The sequence below is a fragment of the Microtus ochrogaster genome, chromosome 21 (genome assembly GCF_000317375.1).
Source record: "Microtus ochrogaster isolate Prairie Vole_2 chromosome 21, MicOch1.0, whole genome shotgun sequence".
In the NCBI taxonomy this organism is placed as follows: domain Eukaryota; kingdom Metazoa; phylum Chordata; class Mammalia; order Rodentia; family Cricetidae; genus Microtus; species Microtus ochrogaster.
The window spans coordinates 9,642,041-9,662,417 of NC_022022.1; the positions used below are offsets into that span (position 1 = coordinate 9,642,041).

The 20,377-nt window shown below is 44.1% G+C and overlaps 1 protein-coding gene across 2 annotated transcripts in view; it reads right to left on the reverse strand.

Moving 5' to 3' along the window:
- The window catches only part of Slc22a15 (solute carrier family 22 member 15), a 55,818-nt gene that overhangs the window by 5,922 nt on the left and 29,519 nt on the right, over nucleotides 1-20,377 (reverse strand). For both annotated transcript variants that reach the window (XM_005357108.2, XM_026784158.1), the window contains exons 6-9: nucleotides 17,406-17,621; nucleotides 15,436-15,576; nucleotides 12,992-13,077; nucleotides 614-734 (exon numbers count right to left, since the gene is read on the reverse strand). In XM_005357108.2, the coding sequence (XP_005357165.1) occupies nucleotides 614-734; nucleotides 12,992-13,077; nucleotides 15,436-15,576; nucleotides 17,406-17,621 (564 nt within the window). The remainder of the gene's footprint in view (nucleotides 1-613; nucleotides 735-12,991; nucleotides 13,078-15,435; nucleotides 15,577-17,405; nucleotides 17,622-20,377) is intronic.

Below are 20,377 nucleotides of genomic sequence, written 5' to 3' on the forward strand. Positions count from 1 at the left end.
TCTCTCTCTCTCTCTCCCTTTTTAATAAATGTTATGGCTATTTCCTGTGTTTATATGTCTGACCGGCCGCCACCGCCAGCGCGGCTCATGCCCTCCCGCTGGTGGGAAGCTGTAGCCGCTTGCTCGGGTGCCGGATCCTAGAGCCGCGCCCGGCACTGGGACCCGCCGGAGTTTGCTGTGAGCCCGCCGGGGAACCCCACAGAGGAAACAGAAGGGGCTCTTTCAAATGATCCCTCAGGAGATTAGCACAGGACTGGCAGAGGGAGAACCAGCTCAGGGCACAGGCAGCAGAGCTGAGGCTACAGCCTCATCCTGAATCTGGGACATTAGGATAGAAGATGTTCTTTCGTATATAAGCATGCGCTACCCATCTAAAACAACTGACCCTCTGAAACTGTAAGCAAGCCCCTCAGTAAATGCGTTCTTTTGTAAGAGTTGCCTTGGCCACGGTGTCTCTCACCATGATAGAACAGTGACTAGACAATGGGTGATTAAATATTCTCATGACTGACAGATGCCCATGTGAAGGTAAGGAAGGCCAGCTCTGCCCTCAGAAGCACAGTTAACAAAGCCCAGATGCCATGAATGGGATGCAGCAACACGAGCCCCGTACCTGATGACAGTGGGGTACAGCTCAGAGGTGTAGATGTAAACAATGTTGAAGGCGGCACTGATCGTCAGCTTCCCCAGCAAGGACAAGGAGTGGCTGTTGATCACGGCGAACACACCTGTGTCTGAGGAGGACAGATAACGCTTGTGAAGACGCCAGCAAGAACAGGCCTTTCAAATGACACATTTTACTGTGAAGGAGCACAAAACATTCAGATTCGTCTCCATAAGCCTACCACAAGGAAATTGGAATTTGGAAAAACTTCTAATTGTCTTTTCTCCTCAACACACACACTCAGATACATGCATGCATGCAGGTGTGCACACGCACACACAGGCACTCACGCGCACACACACAGTGCTACCCCTGTGATTTGACACACTGTCTGTGATTCAGGAGCATGTGAGGTTCATTTACTCATGAGAAGCCCCGAACACGTCTGTGCTGACAGGAAGTAAGCATACTTGCCACAGGTGCTATTGCCCCTGACCTCTTACTCAGGAAGGGAAGACTGAGCGCCTTTGTCCGCAGTTCTTCTACCTGGATATTTGTGTTTGCTGGCTTTACTTCATTGCAACAACAGCTAAAGTGGTCAGCTTGAGAGGGAAGGTTTATTTGGGTTCAAGATTTTAGGGGTTTCTCCATGGCTGGTTGGCCTTGCTGCTTTAACCCTGAGGTGAGGCGAAAGCATGGCAGTGGAAATGTACGATGGGACTTGTTCACCTCATGGTGGCCGGGAAGCAAGAGAGGAAAACGAAGCGGGGGTCTTAAGATCCCCTTCAAGGGTATGTTTCCCAGAGGCCTCACTTCCTCCCAATGGTGAGGACCTCCTGAGGGAACTCTGTACGCGGAGATCAAACACAGGTCTTGTGGGTTTTGTGGGATATTCAAAATCTAAAATATACAAGTATTCCATTGAGGTGAGCAATATCTCATTAAAGTTTTGAGAGATATAACAGTATACTGTAGAGGAAAAAAAGATGAAAGAAATTTGGAAAAACTTCTAATTGTCTTTTCTCCTCAATTTCTTGCTTGGGTTATTAACTGGTAATTAGATTTGAATTCCTTAATCTATTTATATAAAATGCAAAAATAATCCAGTTTCATTTCCTTACTAAAATATTAGTATCCTGATTCTTTCCTTTATTAACTGGATTCTATAGTTGTTACCTGTCTAACATACTGAATGTCTCCCTTTCAAAAATCCATGCAACTGTGCCTTCAAAATGCAGTTTTCTCCTTGTGAGAAGAAAGCAATGCTCATACCCTTTGCGCCTCCTCCCGTCACTCTCAACCTTGCCCCTGCGCTTCCTCCCTAGCTGCAGCCTCTGGCCTGCGCCCTCCTCTCTCAGCGCACTGTCCTGATTACCAATGCAATCGCCTCTCTCTTCTTGACATTCCCGCCAGATACAAGAGCTTGTCCCTTCCTTGTGACTCCGTGGTTCATATGAGCCCCTCTTCCCTTACTATCTCAATGGGACAGCCACTCCTCCTGCACCTGCCGACCAGCACGCCTCAGGCACTCTTCTTGTTACTCACTTTCCATCTTTTTGTTTGCCAAAAAGATATCTCACAGTATTTCATGCCATCTTGGCATCTTATTTATACCGGTTGGACTCACAGAATCTCCTGTAGAATAGGCCACACGGTTGATTACTAGGTGTCTGTTGAGCTAAAAGGCACTGGGACTCCAGCTGGCGTGAATGTTGTGGGAATAGTTTGTGTCTGTGCTGCCTCAGTGGCCAGTGAGGAGGGCATATCACATCCTCATCCATAACCATGCTCCTCTCCTGTTTCACTGTGAGACCAAGCTTCATCTACTTTAGCATCGCACCACCAGACCACGACCAGACCAGGCATCTTAACCATGGGGGCTGCATTCAATGCTGCCAAGATATTTGGGAATGTTCTTTGCTAGTGTAAGCGGTATATATTTAAGCTACAAGGCCTTTCTAGAAAGACAAGCAATTGCTCCAAGGTATGTGTCTGGGATTCTGAGGTCACCAGATCTCACTTCTGATAACAATTTAATGAGATTATATACTTCATGTAAACCAATAATGAGGATATATATGAGCCTCATCACTATTTTCTAGAATACTGAGTCTGGAAAAGGTACGGAGTAGCACTGATCAAAACAAACATGTCTAATTGTTTGTGTAAACTGAAGTTCCCCCCAAACAAACAAGACACCCAGGTAGACTCTACACGTTAGGAGCAATGGGTTAGAATAGTGCAGGTGCGCAGTCCGATCATCAGGCTTCCTTCAGTGCCTCACTAGTCACGGATCCCCACCCCTGTGTTTGATGCAACACCTCCCGACTGTAAAGAAAAGTCTCTGGTATGTAGTCTAGTGGACCAATGTCTCCTACCAACTCCAAGGACAAGAATGCCACCAGAGAACATGTGAAACCTGTAACAGAACTGCTGTTGTTTTAATAGCTCTGCTATAACCTGTCTGTCTGCGGTCCCCACAAATGCAAGCATTAGATGTATTTATTACTTCTGTTATTCTGTGAGTAGGAAAAGCCTATGCAGCTGCTTCCTTAATGGAACATGTTATACTGGGCACCCTGCATCTATATAGGTTCCTGGACCACGGTCATTTTTATTCAACTCAAGAATAAAAATATCTCTTATTCCTTTTGGCGTGTGCTACCTTTTAACTGCAAATGGCTTTTGGTAGGCATGGATTTCCCTCACGCCCTGCCCCAGGCACAGTGGCGTCTTTCAAAACCACATGGAGGCACCCTACATCTTTACTAACAGGACTGAAGATTGCCATCTGGACATTTAAATTCACACAGAGGACACAGAGACTGTCATCTAACCCCCACAGGGTCCAAAGCTGCAAGAGGATTCCCACGTGAGGTGGAAGACACCTCCAGCCATAGCTTATCTGGGGAGGCTGGCTCTGGCCACAGGCCAAAGCAACCCCATCTGCTGCTTGAACCTTCTCTCCTCTGCTCCTGCCAACACACCTGCACTCACCTCTTGCGGGGACTCCACCTCTCCCCCAAGACAGCTTATGTCAACAGCAGACAGCTTTCTTTGTTAGGATTCCTGCCTGTGCAGCTGCTGCTCTGCTGGCTTTGTTCCGGAAGGCTCTGCAGCCACTGAGCCAGTCTCGTGCCTTCCTGACCTACATTACCAGTCATTACCGATGAGTGGTCAAAGTATGTGTAGGGAAAAAAAGCAAGTGATTTAAAAGGAAAATCAAAATGAAATTATGATTTTAAAAAAGTGGATTTGCAAAACACATGTATCTTTAATGTACCAAACTTTTCAGAAGTCCTTTTGTGGCCATCAGAATAAATGGCTCTTTTGTCCATTTATTACTGGGTTGTAAGACCCATTCTCTATTTTTGATTCAATCTTTCATCGTGTGTATATTTTATGAACATTTTCTTCTACTCTGTGCCCTGTGTTTTTTCTTTAAGGGTGTTTTCAGCAACTCACACTCCCTTGGTTGCCCAGGTTGGCCCTGAACTCCTGGTTCAAGCAACAGTCTGTTGGTTCCTAATACAAAACCTCAGCTCAGTTCTTAGTCATTCTCTTCTTTCACCAGATGGTGGTAAGCAAAGTTGTTTTGTTTTTCTGTGTTGTGAGACAGGCGTGGTTACAGGTAGCTCAGGCTGTCCTTGAACTTGCTGTGTGGTCAAGGCTGACCTTGAACGCCTGGTGGTATCTCCTCCTCCCCTTCTCCTCCTGACTACTGGGTTGCAGGTATCTCTGCTTGCAGACTTTTGGCTGTTCATGTTTAGAAACAGTAAGAAGTTATATGTCTTGCAGTTTAGCACAACAGGCAGACACAGCTCATCTGCTTTAGCTTTGCCTCTCCCTTTTCAGGTACTGAACACTGAACTTGGGTCTCAAGAATGCACTCTGCTACAAAGTCACTCAGCACACCCATTTGTTGTTTGATTACATTTAGTGTGTGTGTGTGTGTGTGTGTGTGTGTGTGTGTGTGTGTGTGTGTGTACAAGTGTCTGGGTATGTGTGGAGGCTGGAGGACAACTGTTGGGAGTTGGTTCTCTCCTTCTACAATGTGGGTGGCGGGGACTGAACTTGGGGTTACCAGGCTCTGTAGCAAGTGTCATTGTCTTGCAGAGCCATCTTGTTAGCCCCATTTTGCTTCTTAAAACAACAACAACAACAACAACAACAACATAATTCTGTCACCAGTCTCAGCTTTTCTAAAATTCCACCTGGACAAACTAAGAGTTTGTGGACTTTGTGTCTGACTTCTTTCACTTGGCATAATGAGAGGCACTCATGTTGTGTAGGTCACAGGTCATGTCTTCTTGTTGAGTAATGTCCAATGTGGGTGGATAACGGTTGTTTATCTGGTCATCAACTGGTGGGCATCTGGGTTCCTTCCAGCTTGGGTCTACTGTCATTCACACCATGAGTTCTTGCAGCAGAGCCTTTGCCTTCCCTGCTTCACTGCAGACACGCAACGGCGGCACAGTCTGTCCCTCGCCGCCCTCGCCGTGTGTGACCAGGTTTTCCATTTCTGGCTGTTCTGATGTGTGTATGGGTATCTCAGCACAGATTTGTCATTTTCCTAATGGTGGATGGGTTTAAGCATCTCTTTCCATACTCATTTGCTATTCTAATGACTTTGTGGAGAAGTAGCTCATTAAATATTCTGTCATTGTTATTATTATTATTATTGAGTTTTAAGATTCCTTTCCTTATTTTGAATTTGATCCTCAATTATGCATTATTTTACACGTGTTTTCTTTTGGCTGGTGCATTACTTTTCATCTCTTTAAGGATGCTTTTCCTTTGTTTGAAGAGACCTGTCTCCCTATGTTGCCTTAGTCGGCCCTGACCTCCTCGGCCTCTAAGTAGGTGTGACTGCAGGCACACACCGTTCTACCTGGCAGTAGAAAGTTTTTGTGGTTATTTGTTTATTTTTTTTATGACAAGATTTCATGTACTCTAGGGCTAACCTTGAACTTACTATATCGCTGAACTTCTGGTCCTCCTGCTTCTAGCTCCCAAGTGCTGGGATTACAGGTTTGCGCCTTGACTCCACACTTGGTTTTTATGTGGTGTTGGGTTTTGGGGATTAAACCCGGGGTTTTGTGTGTGCTGGGCAAGGACTCTAACAACTGAGCTACATCCTAGGTCCAATGAAATCTCTTTTATGTTTGTTTTTGAGACAGCGTCTCACCATGTAACTTTGGCTGCCCTCAAATTCACTCTGTAGACCAACCAGGCTCAGGCTGGCCTCAAACTCAGAGATCCATCTGCCTCTGCTTTCCAAGTGCTGGGATTAAAGGCATGCACCACAATCACTGGTCAGTGGAATCTTTTATAAAGCCAAAGTCTGTGTTTTGATCAAGTCTAAGTTATACTTCTTTTCTCTTTTAGTCCCTTTAATGTACTAGTTAATAAATTTTTGCCTGCTTGGAGAGGTGGCTCTGTGGTTAAGAGCACTGGCTGCTATTCCAGAGGACCCAGATTCTATTCCCAGCAGCACATGGTAGCTGTCCTGTCCTGAGGGATCCAAAACCTATTTCTGGTCTCTTTGGGCATTAGGCATACACATGGTATACAGAAATACATGCAGATAAAACATCCATATGTAAATTAATTCATGTTTAAAAGGACTAAAGGAAAAGAAATTTTGACTAAGCCAGAAACTACTCTGCTCCCTTGTATGCTCTTTGAGAAGTTGTGTAGTTTCAGCACCGAGGCCTGGCATCCATTTCCAGCATATTGCTGCATACAATATGACTCTGTTTTCATCATCGTGGTTCTTTTTAATATTCAATTCTTTTCCCTGATCTATCCCATCAATAACACATTATCTTGATTACTATGACTGTAGAATATGTGAAAGCAGATCTACAACTGTGTTTTTCTTGATATTAATTATTTTGGCTGCTTTAGAATCCTCTGAGTATTCATGTTTATTGCACAAATTTATCCTATGACTAAAATAATCTTCCTGGACATTTGATACTGTGTTGACAATAAATTAGTTTGGTAAGAGAGGAGAGCTTAAGTAAGCCCTGACCTGTGAGCATGGTGACCCCTTTATCTGTGAATGTTACTATTGGCAATTCAGTTATTTAGCCCTCTTTAGTTCCTCCTAGCAAACTTCCATGGTTTTTATGTTACAAATGCCACAGAAATTTTATCTTTAAACAATTTTAAATTTTATTATCAGTACCATTATTTAATTGCATATTATATTATTTGTTAATAATATATAGAAATAAAACTATGTGTCACATTATTCTGACAAGCTCATTGATTAATTCTATGTTTCAAATTTAATTTTTTTTTACTTGTGTGTGTATAGCATTGCATGCGTGTGGTAGTCAGAGGATATCTCTGTGCATTTGGTTCTCCCCTTGGATCATGTAGGTCCAGGGACTGAACTCAAATCACCAGACGTGGCAGCAAGCACCTTTACCTGCTGAATCGTCTTGCCAACCCTCATTGGTCAATTCTAGTAGCTATCTTGCTTACTGTTCAGAATTCTCTATTGTTTCACTCTGTCTCAGCATGGGTCCCTTTTCCTTCTCCTCCCTGTTCTGTTTGCATTTACTGGTATGTTCTTGACAATGTGCCACGGAGAAAGGACATCCTGATCAAGAGAGTATTAGTCACTCTTTTAGCGGGAAAGGAAGCATTGGCTAGACCCTCCCTTGACCCTGCTTGCCTAGTTAAGGAAATTCCCTCTGCTTTCAGCGGCTAACATTGCTTATAGTGAATGGTTTATCACTATAAGCAATAAACTCTAAAAAGTGTCTTTTCTGCTTATATTGGATTATCATGTAACTTTTTCTTTCTGGATTTTTTAATATGGTGAGTGACACTGATGGGTGCTGCATTTGAGGGGTAAAGCCTGCTGCTTTTGTTTGGCGTAGACCTCAGGGTAATTGCTGGCCTAATGGGACCTTCTGGGAAATATGTGCTTTATAGAACCCAGGAGCAAAGCCATCAGGGCCTGTAGTCCTCCGTGGGAACGTTTCTAACAACACATTCAGTTTCTCTAGCAGACAAAGGGCTACAAACATCATCTGCTTGTTTTCACATAAGCCTTCTTAGTTTGTTTCTATAAAGACTGTACCTAAATTGGATTTACTAGTATAAGAATAGTCACCACGTTTTCCCATTAATGCCTAAAATTTCTTTAATGGTGGTTCCATTTTAATTTCTGAAATTTGTGATCTCTGTCTCCTTATTTTTTATTAGTTTGGAGGTTTATTAATAATTTTAGTTGGTTCTAAACACCAGGCTTTTGATTTTCTTGATTTTATCAATCATTTTTCTGTTTTCATTCCTTATTTTTTTTCTTATATTTCTTTTAATTTTCATTCATCTGATTGCCTTATTTACTTTTTAAAGTTTATCTTTTAGAGACAGAAGTTGAGATTACTAATCTGTTCTCTTGATCATTGATAATTATGTAAATGTTGATACTTAAGCCTTGCTTTTTCTACACATCGTGAGTTCTAATATTGGTGTGGGAGGTCCTTCTGTCTATGTGTTGCTTTTATTGGTTAACGAATAAAGAAACTGCTTTGACCTATAGGAAGGCATAACTTAGCTAGACTGGGAAAACTAAACTGAATGCTGGGAGAAAGAAGGCAGAGTCAGAGTGAAGCCATGTAGCCCTGCCAGAGGCAGACATTGGAACTTTACTTGGTAAGCCACAGCCTCATGGCAATAAACAGACTAATGGAGATGGGTTAATTTAAGATATGAGTGAGACAGAAATATGCTTAAGCTATTGGCCAAAGAGTATTGCAAATAATATGGTTTCTGTGTGATTATTTCAGGGCTGAGCAGCTGGGAACAAACAAGTGGCCTCCTAAACATAATATTGCATATTTAATTTATGGTTTAACTAAAATATCTTTTAACTTCCTTTGTTACTTATTTGACCTGTGTGCTTTCTTGTTTAGTATTCAAAATATCCTTTTGTTATTAATTTCTAATTCAATTCCATTCTCGTCAGGTAATACTTTTATAAGTCTTCAATCCTTTCAATTCTATTTGTATGTGTTTTATAGCCCAGACTACCTACAGCACCTCACCATAGATGTTTTGTGGCTCTTCAAATGAAAGTCATGTTCCCTTGCAGTAGGGTAAGGTGTGGACAAACCAGTTGTATCATGCTGGCTGTGTCTCGATTTTATCCTTTTTCAGTCAGGCACTGTGTCAGCAATTGAAGGATGGAGGCAAGTTCTGCATAGTTTTGCTTTGGGTACTCTGAATGAGAGGCACACACATTTGGGATACTTATGGGATTCCCCTCTGTATGCCGTGAATACCATTGGTGAATAAAGAAACTGCCTTGGCCTGTTGATAGGGCAGAACTTAAATAGACAGGGAAAACTAAACTGAATGCTGGGAGAAAGAAGGTAGAGTCAGAGAAAAGCCATGTAGCCCTGCCAGAGACAGATGCCATAACTTGGCCAGTAAGTCACTGCCATGTGGCAATAAACAGATTAATGGAGATGGGTTAAATTAAGATGTAAGAGTTGGCCAATAAAAAGTTAGAGCTAGTGGGCCAAGGAGTGATTTAATTAATACAGTTTCTGTGTGATTATTTTGGGGCTGAGCAGCCAGGAACCAACAAGTGGCCCTATTTCAACATACTTATATGGTCATTTGTTGGCCACTCTTCGATCATGTGTTTAAAGTTTTGTCAATTTATGAAGCTTTTAGTCATTGTTTCTGCAGATAATATTTTTCTATGAGACCATAGTTACATGTCAGGCTGCCTGATATTTTCCCAAAATTCACTGGTACTCATTAGATTTTATTCAGTTTGTTTTCATTTAAATTACATTTCATGGTGAACAGTTTCTTTTGCTATGTCTGTAATTCATGGATCTCTTCTTCCATGGTATACAGTCTGTTGTGGGTCTCATCACTATTGCTTTTGTATGCTGCATGCTTCCTCTCTAGATTTTCTTTTTTTTTATTTATTTTATGTGCATTGGTGTGAAGGTGTCAGATCCCCTGCAACTGGATCTTCAGACAATTGTGACCTGCCATGTGGGTGCTGGGAATTGAACCCGGGTCCTCTGGAAGAGCAGTCAGTGCTCTTAACCACTGAGCCATCTCTCCAGCCCCGCACTTTAGGATTTTTTTAACCTTTTCTTCTCTTGGCCTCTTCTTGGAAGTAGCTCTTTAGATTTTCTATGCCTGTCTTCTTTATGGCCTCATTTTTCTGCTCATTCCAAGTATACATTTGTCTACTTAAGTACAAGAAACATAGTTACAGTAGCTGTTTGGACTTTTGGCTACCTTGGCTACTTAGGCACATGGAACATAGTTACAGTAGCTGCTTTGACATTCACCTACTTAAGCACACAGGGCATAGTTACAGCACTTCCTAGTGCACCCCTGGGCTATTTCTGTTGATCTCTCTCCTTGTGTCGAGGTTTTCTCCTGCTTACATGTGTGTCTGGAAATTCTGATTGAAAGCCATGCGTGACGGTTCCCTGGCCAGGTGTTGCATGCTGCTAATGTCTTCTGAATGCTACCTTGACTTTGTTCTCTGATACAGATCAGTTACTCAGAACCAGTGATCCTGCAGTGTTTGTGTTGAGTACTTTTAGGGATAACAGCCTTTACTTAGGGCTATTTTAGTCCGGGCTGTCTCCTCTAATGCTTAATGTCTAGCTAAAGAATGCACAAAGCATTGATGGGCCTGGGTTCTAGGGATGGCTCTGCCTGCTACTGTCTGATTTTCTCTACTCCTATCTGGTGGTCCTACCCAGTTCTATCTCATGATCCCCATTCATGGTTGTCAGTCATCCCCATTCCTGTCTGGCAGTCCTCCCTGCCCATTTGGTGATCCTACTCAGTCCTATCTCATGACATTCTCCACTCCTGTCTGGTGGTCCTCCCATTCATGTCACTCCTCCCCACTTTTGTCTTCCAGAGACCACAGCTGCCGTGAGCCATACCTACAGGTGGTCGGTGCTACCTTAACTCAGTCTTCTAAGCCCTGGTTAGTCTCCACTAGGCCTGCCACTGCTGAGTTTAGAACTGGCACTAATCACACAGTGTTAATGCTCAGACACCCCAGTTTCAACATCTCCATGGTTTTGGTGGTGAGTCAGGAAGGCCTGAAATTGCAGCCTCTTGTTATAAAGCTGGATATGCTACCTGGCCTGTCTGAATTTTAGTTCCCCTGTGATAAGTGACACATAATGACTTTCATATATGGAGAATCCAGCACTCAGTCAACACTCTATAAACAGCAACCAATATTGAAAGATGTAAGATTATTTAGGATCCTCCTCTAAGCAAGAATATAGGCCAAGTAAAATGCCCGATGACAAGTCTCTGTAAAATTTTAAGTGACTCCTGCTGACATTCCCAGAGGAGAGTGGACCAGGAGGCTAACACATATGGATAGGAAGCGTCTCTCTAACACAGGCTGAGGGGTCTTTTGATCAAGTGCTTGGTCCAGATGTGTTTCTGGTTTGGGGAGATTAGGGAGTATTTGTATATACATAGCAAAATTGGGTCTTGAGCATAGGACCCAAGCCTAAGCAAGAGATTTAGTCATGTTATAAACACTGTACACACAGAACCAGGAGGTATTTTCATACACTTGCAGTGCACCTGTACTGTGACTGATCACAGGAGGCCAAGTGTGGAATCTTTCATGTGGGACACCACGCTTGTTAGTGCTCAAAATTCTCAGTGTTGAAACTTTTTGAGTTTGGAACATTATAGATTTCAGCTTATAAGGCACAGGCCGAGGCTACTAAATATCTGGTCTTCAGTTTCTTTTCTGTGTCTCCTAGAGATACATTAGCACAGCATCCACAAGTGGCCCAGAAACTGAGAGTCACAGCCATGTGCAGATGCTAAAAGGAAGCCAGTGGATAAAGGGCACCTGAGCTTGCAGAAAGGAGAGAACACAGGTGTGGATGCTTGGTGGGGACACTCAGCGCAGCGGACAGGCACACGGTGGAGAAAAGCATGGTCTCCAAGCTCACATGAGCTGCTAGCAGACACTAGGTCTTTCCTTAATACACACTTAACAGAACTTTTACAGCCTCTGCTTTAAAACTCTGACAAACAGATTTAAAAGAAACCAAACAAAACATTTTAAAGGGTGAATATGAATAGTTTGAAGAATTTTTTTAAGCTCAGAGAGGATTCCAGGAAGAACAGCAAGGATTATACACAGAAAAGTTGGCCGTCTTCTGTTCCCTACTTCTGGTGAGGAATCAAATGAGAGGAAGTGGGCTCGGCTGTCTTGGAAGAGGACCATTCTAGCAGTCATGGCTATTAAAAACAGAAATGATTTATTTAGGGACATTATAGAATGTTTTTCCTAGGAAATTTTGAAAAATTAACAGGATGTCCACTTTCTCTATGCATAACAGCCATGTTTTATTCTCTGAGTCTGTGGGAAACACTGCTTCACTGTGTCTCAAGCCATGGCCACAGAGGGGCGCAAGCCACAGTCTAGCAACTCTCGGGACAGATGGAGATGAAGACGTATGGCTGATCCGGATAGGAGATCACTTGTGTGTGTTAGGGAGGGTCATGTGTAGAGTCCTAAAGGTGGGCTACCTGAATGTGCAAAGAAGTAAGGGGAAAAGATCTTTGGCCTGGCTCCCAGAGGTGGGATGGGACACAGCGATGCTTACGGCAACAGGCCACAACTTTGCTCTTTGAGATGATGTGCAGACTAGGAATGTGTGGGTAGGAAATGACATTCCCAAGTTGCCTATACAACAGAAGCTCCGCCGAGCATAAAGCCACCACAACTGGAAGCCCTTTATCTTTGCCCGACAAACAGCACAAGGGTGCTGACACTGGCAAATGGTAAGAGTTGGGCAAACATTCTAAAGTCTCTAGTTTCCGTGAACTTTAAAACGGCCAAGAGCACAACCACTGCGATGGACAGGGAATGCAACTCTTATGGTGTTGTTGTTATACTTATTAACCTTGGGGTACCAGATGGAGACATGTAGGGGTTCCAAAGCTACCTTTGAGAACCAGTGTCCAATCTCCAGTCTTGAGATTGGCTGGAGTGTGAGTTTCATTTGCAGCTAGGAAGGCATTTTAGCGCAGAAGAGGCTTTGGCCTTCCCTCTCATAAACTAGACAACTCTAGTGTCGCCAGTGCTGCATCCCAGACACCCCAGATGGTAGCTTAATAGCCTGAAAGAATTAATAGTACACCTCTGAGCACATTATTCACCCAGAGAATGGTTCAGGCAATGCAAAGAATCTGGCCCATTTATAGCCCACACAATTGCTAAATAATATGCAATCATAGAAACGAAGCATGGCATATGGTAATCCCTTCACTACATTGAGATTCACTGTAATAGAAGTGCTGTTCAAAGTCCTCATGGAAATGCGAGAGGCATACCTTTCTTTTCGGGAAGAAACATCACAATAAGACAGGCCAGTCCTCCGAGGCACAGAAAGGCTGCTAGTGTCCGTTTCCGACCAAACCTAAATAATAGAAGGAAATCACTTATTTCTCTAAGGAATCTTAGAAACTCATCTTCCCTTTCCTCCATTCTCCAACTTTCCTATTCAAGTGTCCTCGACTTAATCTCTTTCTGAGTAGGTGGAAAATGCAGCTGGTCAGGAGACAGACCAGGATAGACAGAAGCATGAAAAGGAAATCCAGTAAATGACCGGGTCAGATCCTGTCCACAGGGAAAGAACCATTGTATTCGTAGAGTGCAGGCTGTGGCAGGACTATCTTACCACACGCCACCTGTTACCTCCCTCAGTCCTAATAACAACCGTGCAGCATGTGCTGTTGCCCGCCCCATCTTTTAGAGATGGAGTCTGAGGAAGAGAATGAAGTCCTCCAGTTTGTGTTGGTCTCTGGTTATCCAACTCTTATGGGGTTGGAAATTTTAAATACAGGGTTTGGGGGAGCCTTTTTTGTCTGTCTGTATTTGTTTCAATTGTTTAGAAATATAAACAGGAAAAAATTTTTGTTAGTGGTTTCTAGTTAAGTAAAATTTACTACACACTTTGATTTCCAAACAAGAGGCTCAAGTTTAGAAGAAAGATGCTAATCTCCACTTTCTAAGGGACCGCAAAAGGGCAGGTCCTCTGCCGGAAACTAATCTGTAGGTAGCTAATCTGTCAGGGTAACTTTAGGATGGCTGGTTTTAGAATAATTATAAATGGAAGCCTAGCGGGGGAGCTTACTGCAGTTGGAAAGCTAACACATGGCTCAGACTAGAATGAAACCCAGGTCTGTCTGCTCGACCCCGGAGGCACCGACCTTGTCCTCTTCGTATTCCAGCCCTGCCTTGAAGCAGTGGCTGCTGGAAAGAAGGAAAGGTCGGGTGTCTTTTTGACAGTTGTTTCCAGGCTATGTTTAACATCTAGCAAGGAACGGCTTTTGAGTAACACTGAACACAATGGGCAGGCCCCAGGCAAAGGCTATTAATAGTTTCCTGGCGATACTGGAAGTGGCCACCAGAGGCAGACAGAGGAGCCTGTAGCTAGCTGCAGAAGAGGTAGATGCATCTTAGAGGGATGCTGGGTGCGATGGCTGATCTGCTTCTGGGACCATGATGATCCCAGTGATGGTCACGAGCAGAAGACTCAGACTGCTGTCTAGGAGAAAAACCTCCAGCTCAACAGAGCCCTGCATTTGGGCTGCAGGACTCTCAGCTGGAACATGCTGGCAGCTGTGGCAGGAGAGCCGGGATATTACAGCTCATGGCCCAGTGCTTCCCTGGTTTCTCCCTTCTGCTCACTAGCCCACTCCTATGCTCAGTAAGGTTTTACTCTTTCCTTTTTTTTTTTTTTTTGCCTTTTTCGAGGCAGGGTTTCTCTGTAGCTTTGGATTCTGTCCTGGAACTAGCTCTTGTAGACCAGGCTAGCCTTGAATTCACAGAGATCCACCTGCCTCTGCCTCCCGAGTGCTTACTCTTTGCTTTTTAAAAATAAAAATAAACAACAACCTGTAACAGGTTGGCCTGGCACTTAGCATTTGCTTCTGGATCCTTCTCTTCATCTCTCCCCCAGATACTGGCCAAAGGCTAAGCACATTTTCCTTGGCACTCTGGATAGCGCTGTTTCCCTATTCTCGAAAGGTGTTGCATTCTCTCTATCTTCTCCCCCTGCCTGGATTTCCAGACTGCCTGCCCTGTTATTTTTCCTTCAAACTCTAAGAAAAAATGCTCTCAAACTCCTTCCAAGTCTGTTCCTATACTCTTTTATTAATGAGTCTACATAACCCCAAAGGAACCTTGGTTTCCTGATCAATCGTGATGTGCAATGTCTAGGAGGAAGAAATGGCCGAACTCAACTGGTTCTTTTGCTCACTAAATAACAGGAGGGATAAACAGACCTGGAGGCAGATGGCTACAAAGTAACAGTTGAAATTTCACTCCCTTGCTCACAAGCAGCAAAAGCAGGGTTTACTCTGCCCCTTCTAAGTAGTTCCTAGGAGGAAGGAAGTCTTTCTGGTTCTGTCAAGTTTTGTCTTCCTGCTTATAAGGTCTTCTGGATTCTGAGTTGACCGGATTCTATCTACATGGAGTAACAACCACATTGTTCAGGCCTATGAATCTGCATAGACTATTCAAAACCCCTCAGATGGTAGTGCCTTTTACACTGAGTTAAAGCCTACATAAGCATTTACACACACAAAACTCAAGAGCAACTCCAATAAAAAGTGAGCTTAGCTGCATTTAGCCTGAGAGAAACTGATGAACAGTGCTGGCTATACACTGTCTACTGCCAGAGAGCGTAACAATCAGGTAAGCACATATGGAAGACGATGTGTGTGCTACAATGCATAGCCCCTAGGTCTGCCTCACCGCCATCCATACTCACCATCTTTGGTTAATCAGGTAGATGCAGAGAGGGTAGGATGGAATCTCTATGAGGCCAGATAAGGCCAGGTTGGCATAAATACTGCCCCCTAGGTCACCGGCACCTAGGGTGAGGCCGTAGTACACCAAGCTGCACACAAACCTGCATTGGGGATAGAAGGACTGAGAGGTGAGAGAAAAGTCCACAGGGCAGAAACAAGATTTTCCAGGAGATTAAACAGTACCCGTTCCATATAAAACCCTCTGCTGCAAGTAATGAGTTTTACTCTCCCACTGAGCTTTCTTTTCTATCTTGATCTAAACTTTCATCCTATTAAGAAACAAAGGCATAATGGGGCTTTGGGAGTGATTTATGTCCGTGTGTTATATAAAACAAATGAATGGACAGTTCCTGCTTGAGGAAAGACATTGTTCTTGCCTCCTCAAGCATTTTTGCACTGAAGTGGAAACAATGGCCCTATTCTTACTTTATTGGGTTCAACAATCTAGGAAACACTGGCCTGTGTCTTTTGATATTATCAGGAGGGCTGGACTAAGCCTCCTATGGGGAAAGCCAACAGGGGACGGCTAGAGAATGGATAGATCCTCAGGTAGGTCGACTGCAGGCCACAAATGCCAAGCTCTCTGTGTCTCTAGGATCTTAGTCACTTCCCATCCATGATCTTGAAGAAGCCCATGCACTACAGAAACCAGAGCAAGAAGAAATGGCCAGTGTGGCGGCAGATCAGGACCTTCAGGGAAGATCAACAAGGAGCAAGGCTCTTGAGTGATAGTAACTCATTTCTGCACACCATCATCGAAATTCACCTCCTAGCTCTGGCATTGTGCCAGGCACATGTCTGTGTCCTGCAGTGGGGAACGATGTGCCAAGGAGTTCAGTTCAGCTGAGTGCCAACCTGAAGCTCCAAATCCCAGTGAGATGGTGAAAGGAGCATCAGCTGCTGTGTTAAAACCACAGCGCAGAAGAGCTGGTCCTAAGGACCATAAGACTGGTCTTGACTAGTAAATGCAGCCAGCTGAGAGCCCACAGGTTCCTATCTGGGCTTTCCATCTCCACTAGTTCGTCTTTTGCAGTGGACCGTGGCCAGTGCCTGCTAAAGAGATTCCTTGACTGCTTCCTTCTATTTTGTTCTTGCTAGAAAAAGCCTGGCATGTTGTGGCTGCTTCGGGGTTGAGTGGCAAAGGGAACACTTTATTTCTCCCTCAGCTTGAAAATACAGCAGTGGGCCAAGTGTCCCGGGCTGTGAAGGACAGGCTATGGTGGACTGTGGACACAGTTCAGAGACAAAGCCGTAGAACATTTGGCCTGACATGTATAATGCGCTAGGTTCACTCCCTTAGACCACAAAAGGGAGCTTTACAAGTGAGTACTTCCTCCAATGCAGCTGACGGGCCATGTGATGAGTGGACTCAGAGCTGGCTAGAGCCCTGGGTTCCTGTGTGCTTGGCATCTGCTTCTAACTAGTAAGAACCCCCAGTTGGCAACATCTGCACTATACTGCGGGTTTGGTTTTCAGAGTTTCTCTTAAGCTCCATTCACTGTGCACTTATACCCTGGGACACGAACCTCCTCAACTGTCTCCATGAAACTTCATTCTTTCAAAGGAGTCACCCAGAATCCTGGATGCAGCTTATCCAACTCAGAAGCATTCTGAGAGGCAGGCTGGAATACACTAAGCAACTGAGTGTCAGGCTCAGAGTGGCAACCCTTCATCAACTGACTTGATGTGTGGTTCTGTCCATTCCTTCAACCTCCTGTAAGCCTATCAGCGCCAGAGATAACATTTCCCAGATATCAGAGGATTCCACACAGAAAGCACTGAGGGATAGGGGCCTTGTCTGGTTTGGGTTTTAACAAGGCAGCCTCATAGTGACAAGAGGTCACTCTTCCTGCAGCCCGGTGGAAGGACCAGGCTGTCGGGAACCCGCTAGCGTTCAAACTGAAGGTTCCATAACATCCCCCAGAATTACCAGATGAACATCAGGATCAGAGTGTGTCCTAGGAGGACCCGGTAACGGAAGAGATCCAGGAAGCTTCCGGTTTCCCTGCAGCTCCTGTTGGCCGGCCATGTGAGTGAGAACGTGCACTTGAGCCTGCGGTTCCTCTTGGCAATGAGGTAGAGAGCCTCTTCTGCCTCACTCAGTCGACCCTGGGAGTATAACCAACGAGGTGATTCAGGAATGAATCTGAAAGAGACGTCATTAAAGGCTGGATATTCATACCGGTGCGCATGCAGAGGAAGGAGACAAAGCCCCCCTCTGTAGGTGGCGTCCGTCACCACAGCTCTGTTCCATCACAAGCCTGAAATATGACTTCCCCAGGGACACAGGAGGGAGAACAAGGGGGGACGATGGCAAACAGTGGCTCCTTTGATTAGCTGGAGCCGAGAACATGCATTTCAAATATTGCTTTAATAAAGGTAAATTTTATTATTAAGAACAATTCTAATTGATCTTAACAATAAGATACCCAGAGTCAGCAATCAGGAGGTGAAAGCTGAGAGATCAGAGAAGCAGCGCAGCCAGCCACGAGAGAGACCTTTTACCTCTACTGAATCCTCAGACTGAAGGGGCGATCCTGTCCTCAGACCGCCACCTCAGACTTCATCCTCAGACTGCAACTGTCTCCACCAAACCTGAGACTCAATGAGCTCCTGTCTCCTCTTGCCTTATATTTCTCTCTCCACCCAGCCATATCACTCCTGTCTCCACCTTCCTTGTGATGGGATTAAATGTGTAGGACTCCCAAGCGCTGGGATTAAAGGTGTGAGCCACCACCGCCTGGCCTCTAGTGGCTTAGCGTTGCACCCTGATCTTCAGGCAAGCTTTGTTTGTTACAACACAAACAAAATATCACTACAGTAAATAGTTTCCATTTCTGTTTAATTGAGTTTCAGTAAGTGAATGGCAAACCTTTGTTTGTTTTTGTTTTGTTCTTGTTGCTTTTTTGAGACAGGATTTCTCTGTGTAATAGTCCTGGCTGTCCTGGAACTAGCTCTCATAGACCAGGCTGGCCTCGAACTCACAGAGATCCACCTGCCTCTACAGTGCTGTATGACGCACATTCCTCACAAGCATGGGTCAGAGATGAGGCACACTCTGCATCCCCATTACATGCTGGTAGACAACACAGCAGTAGGCACAGCCTTGGTTTATGTTTTTGCTTCTTCTTTTCCTGAGACGTGGTCTCCCTATGTAGAACAGTTTGGCCTTAGCTACATAGTCCAGGATAGTCCTGAATTTAAGACATTCCAGAGTTTTGGGATTACAGACATGTACCACCATGCCTAATCAACTGGGTTCTTAAGCTCTGGAAAGTCTCACATAGAGACAGAAGTCTTCATTATCAGCCAGGCGTGATAGTGCACGCCTTTAAACCTAGTACTCATGAGGCTGGGGCAGGCAGCTCTCTGTGAGTTCGAGGCCAGTCTACTTTACAGAGTGAGTTCAAGAACAGCCAAAGATACACAGAGAGACCCTGTCTTGATAAACCAAAAGCAAGCAAGCAAACAAAGAAAAAAAAACCCACAAAAAACAAAGAAAGAAATTTTTATTATCTAATCAAACAAAACATTTCAAAGATATTTTTAACTTAATGGCATGCTATTTAGGAGAGAGATGTTAGTTTTAGACTACACAGAAGTATGACGCGTTATAACACATCTTGGCCACTTCTGTAATCCAATGTGCCAGCTTCAGAGTGTCCTGAGGACCTTTCCTGTCTCACCAAGACTGTAAAGAATACAATTACTTCCCGGGTAAGTTCTAGTTACAGAACAACAGGGGTTTCCTAACACAGCCATGGAATGTTGAACCACTTTGTGGGATGCCACTAGCGTCTTCACAGTTTCAAAATTTAGATATTCTATAGATTTTGCTTCACCATTCTGCAAACATTTAAAGAGGTTTTGTCACAAAGACAAAACCATGACAGAATGGAAGGCTTTTAAAAAAAATTTAGAGTGTGTATGTGTGTACGTGCATGTATGCACGTGTGCGCGCGTGTGTGCATGTGTGTGCTGTGTATGTGTGCGCACCAGTTCATATGCTGTGCTCTTAGAGGCCAGAGGAGAATGTCAGGTCCTCTACTCTGTCCACTCTTTGCCTTATTCCTTTAAGGCAGAGTCTCTCGTTGAACCCGGAACTAGTATGGTTCTCCTTTCTCTGCCTTCCCCGGTGCTGGGTTACCAGGGCATGTGGCCACACTCAGCCCTTTATGTGGGTACTAGGATCTGAACTTGTCTTCAGGTGTGCAAAGCAAGCACTCTTACTTACTGAGCTATCTCTGCAGCCTAGAAGTCTTTCTTCCTCACTAAACACAAAACCAAATCACATTATTTTTTTAAAAAAGTCTAATCTGACACTCCGCCTTCAGTAAAAATCTGAAGAACAAGATTATTGTTTTCTCAAATTCCCGATACTTCTCAAGAAGGATAGTGAGCAATAAAACTACAGGATCCAGAAGCTCATTGGACAGTCGTTCTGTCAATAGCCACTCCGTGAGCATTTCCGTTTTATACAGAGCAGTAGGACAGGTGCTGAGGAAAGGTGCTGGGACAAAAAGGAGCTTTCACAGAACCTACCCACTGGGGACAAGGACACTCATGCAAAACACTGGACTATTAATCAAAGTCACCTATAATGTCTGGTGAAATCCTTTAGTCACCTCCTTGTTGGCATTTAATTATTGTTATTGACTAGTAAGTACACAACCAAGTCAACACTGTTCTTTGGAAGCTACTGTACACAATATAGAACTACTGTGCACAATATAGAGCCACCATGTATAACACAGAGCTACTGTGCACAATATAGAGCCACCGTGTACAATATAGAGTTACTGCGTACAATATAGAGCCACTGTATACAATATAGAGCTATGTGTACAATATAGAGCCACTGTATACAATATAGAGCTACTGTGTACAATATAGAGCCACTGT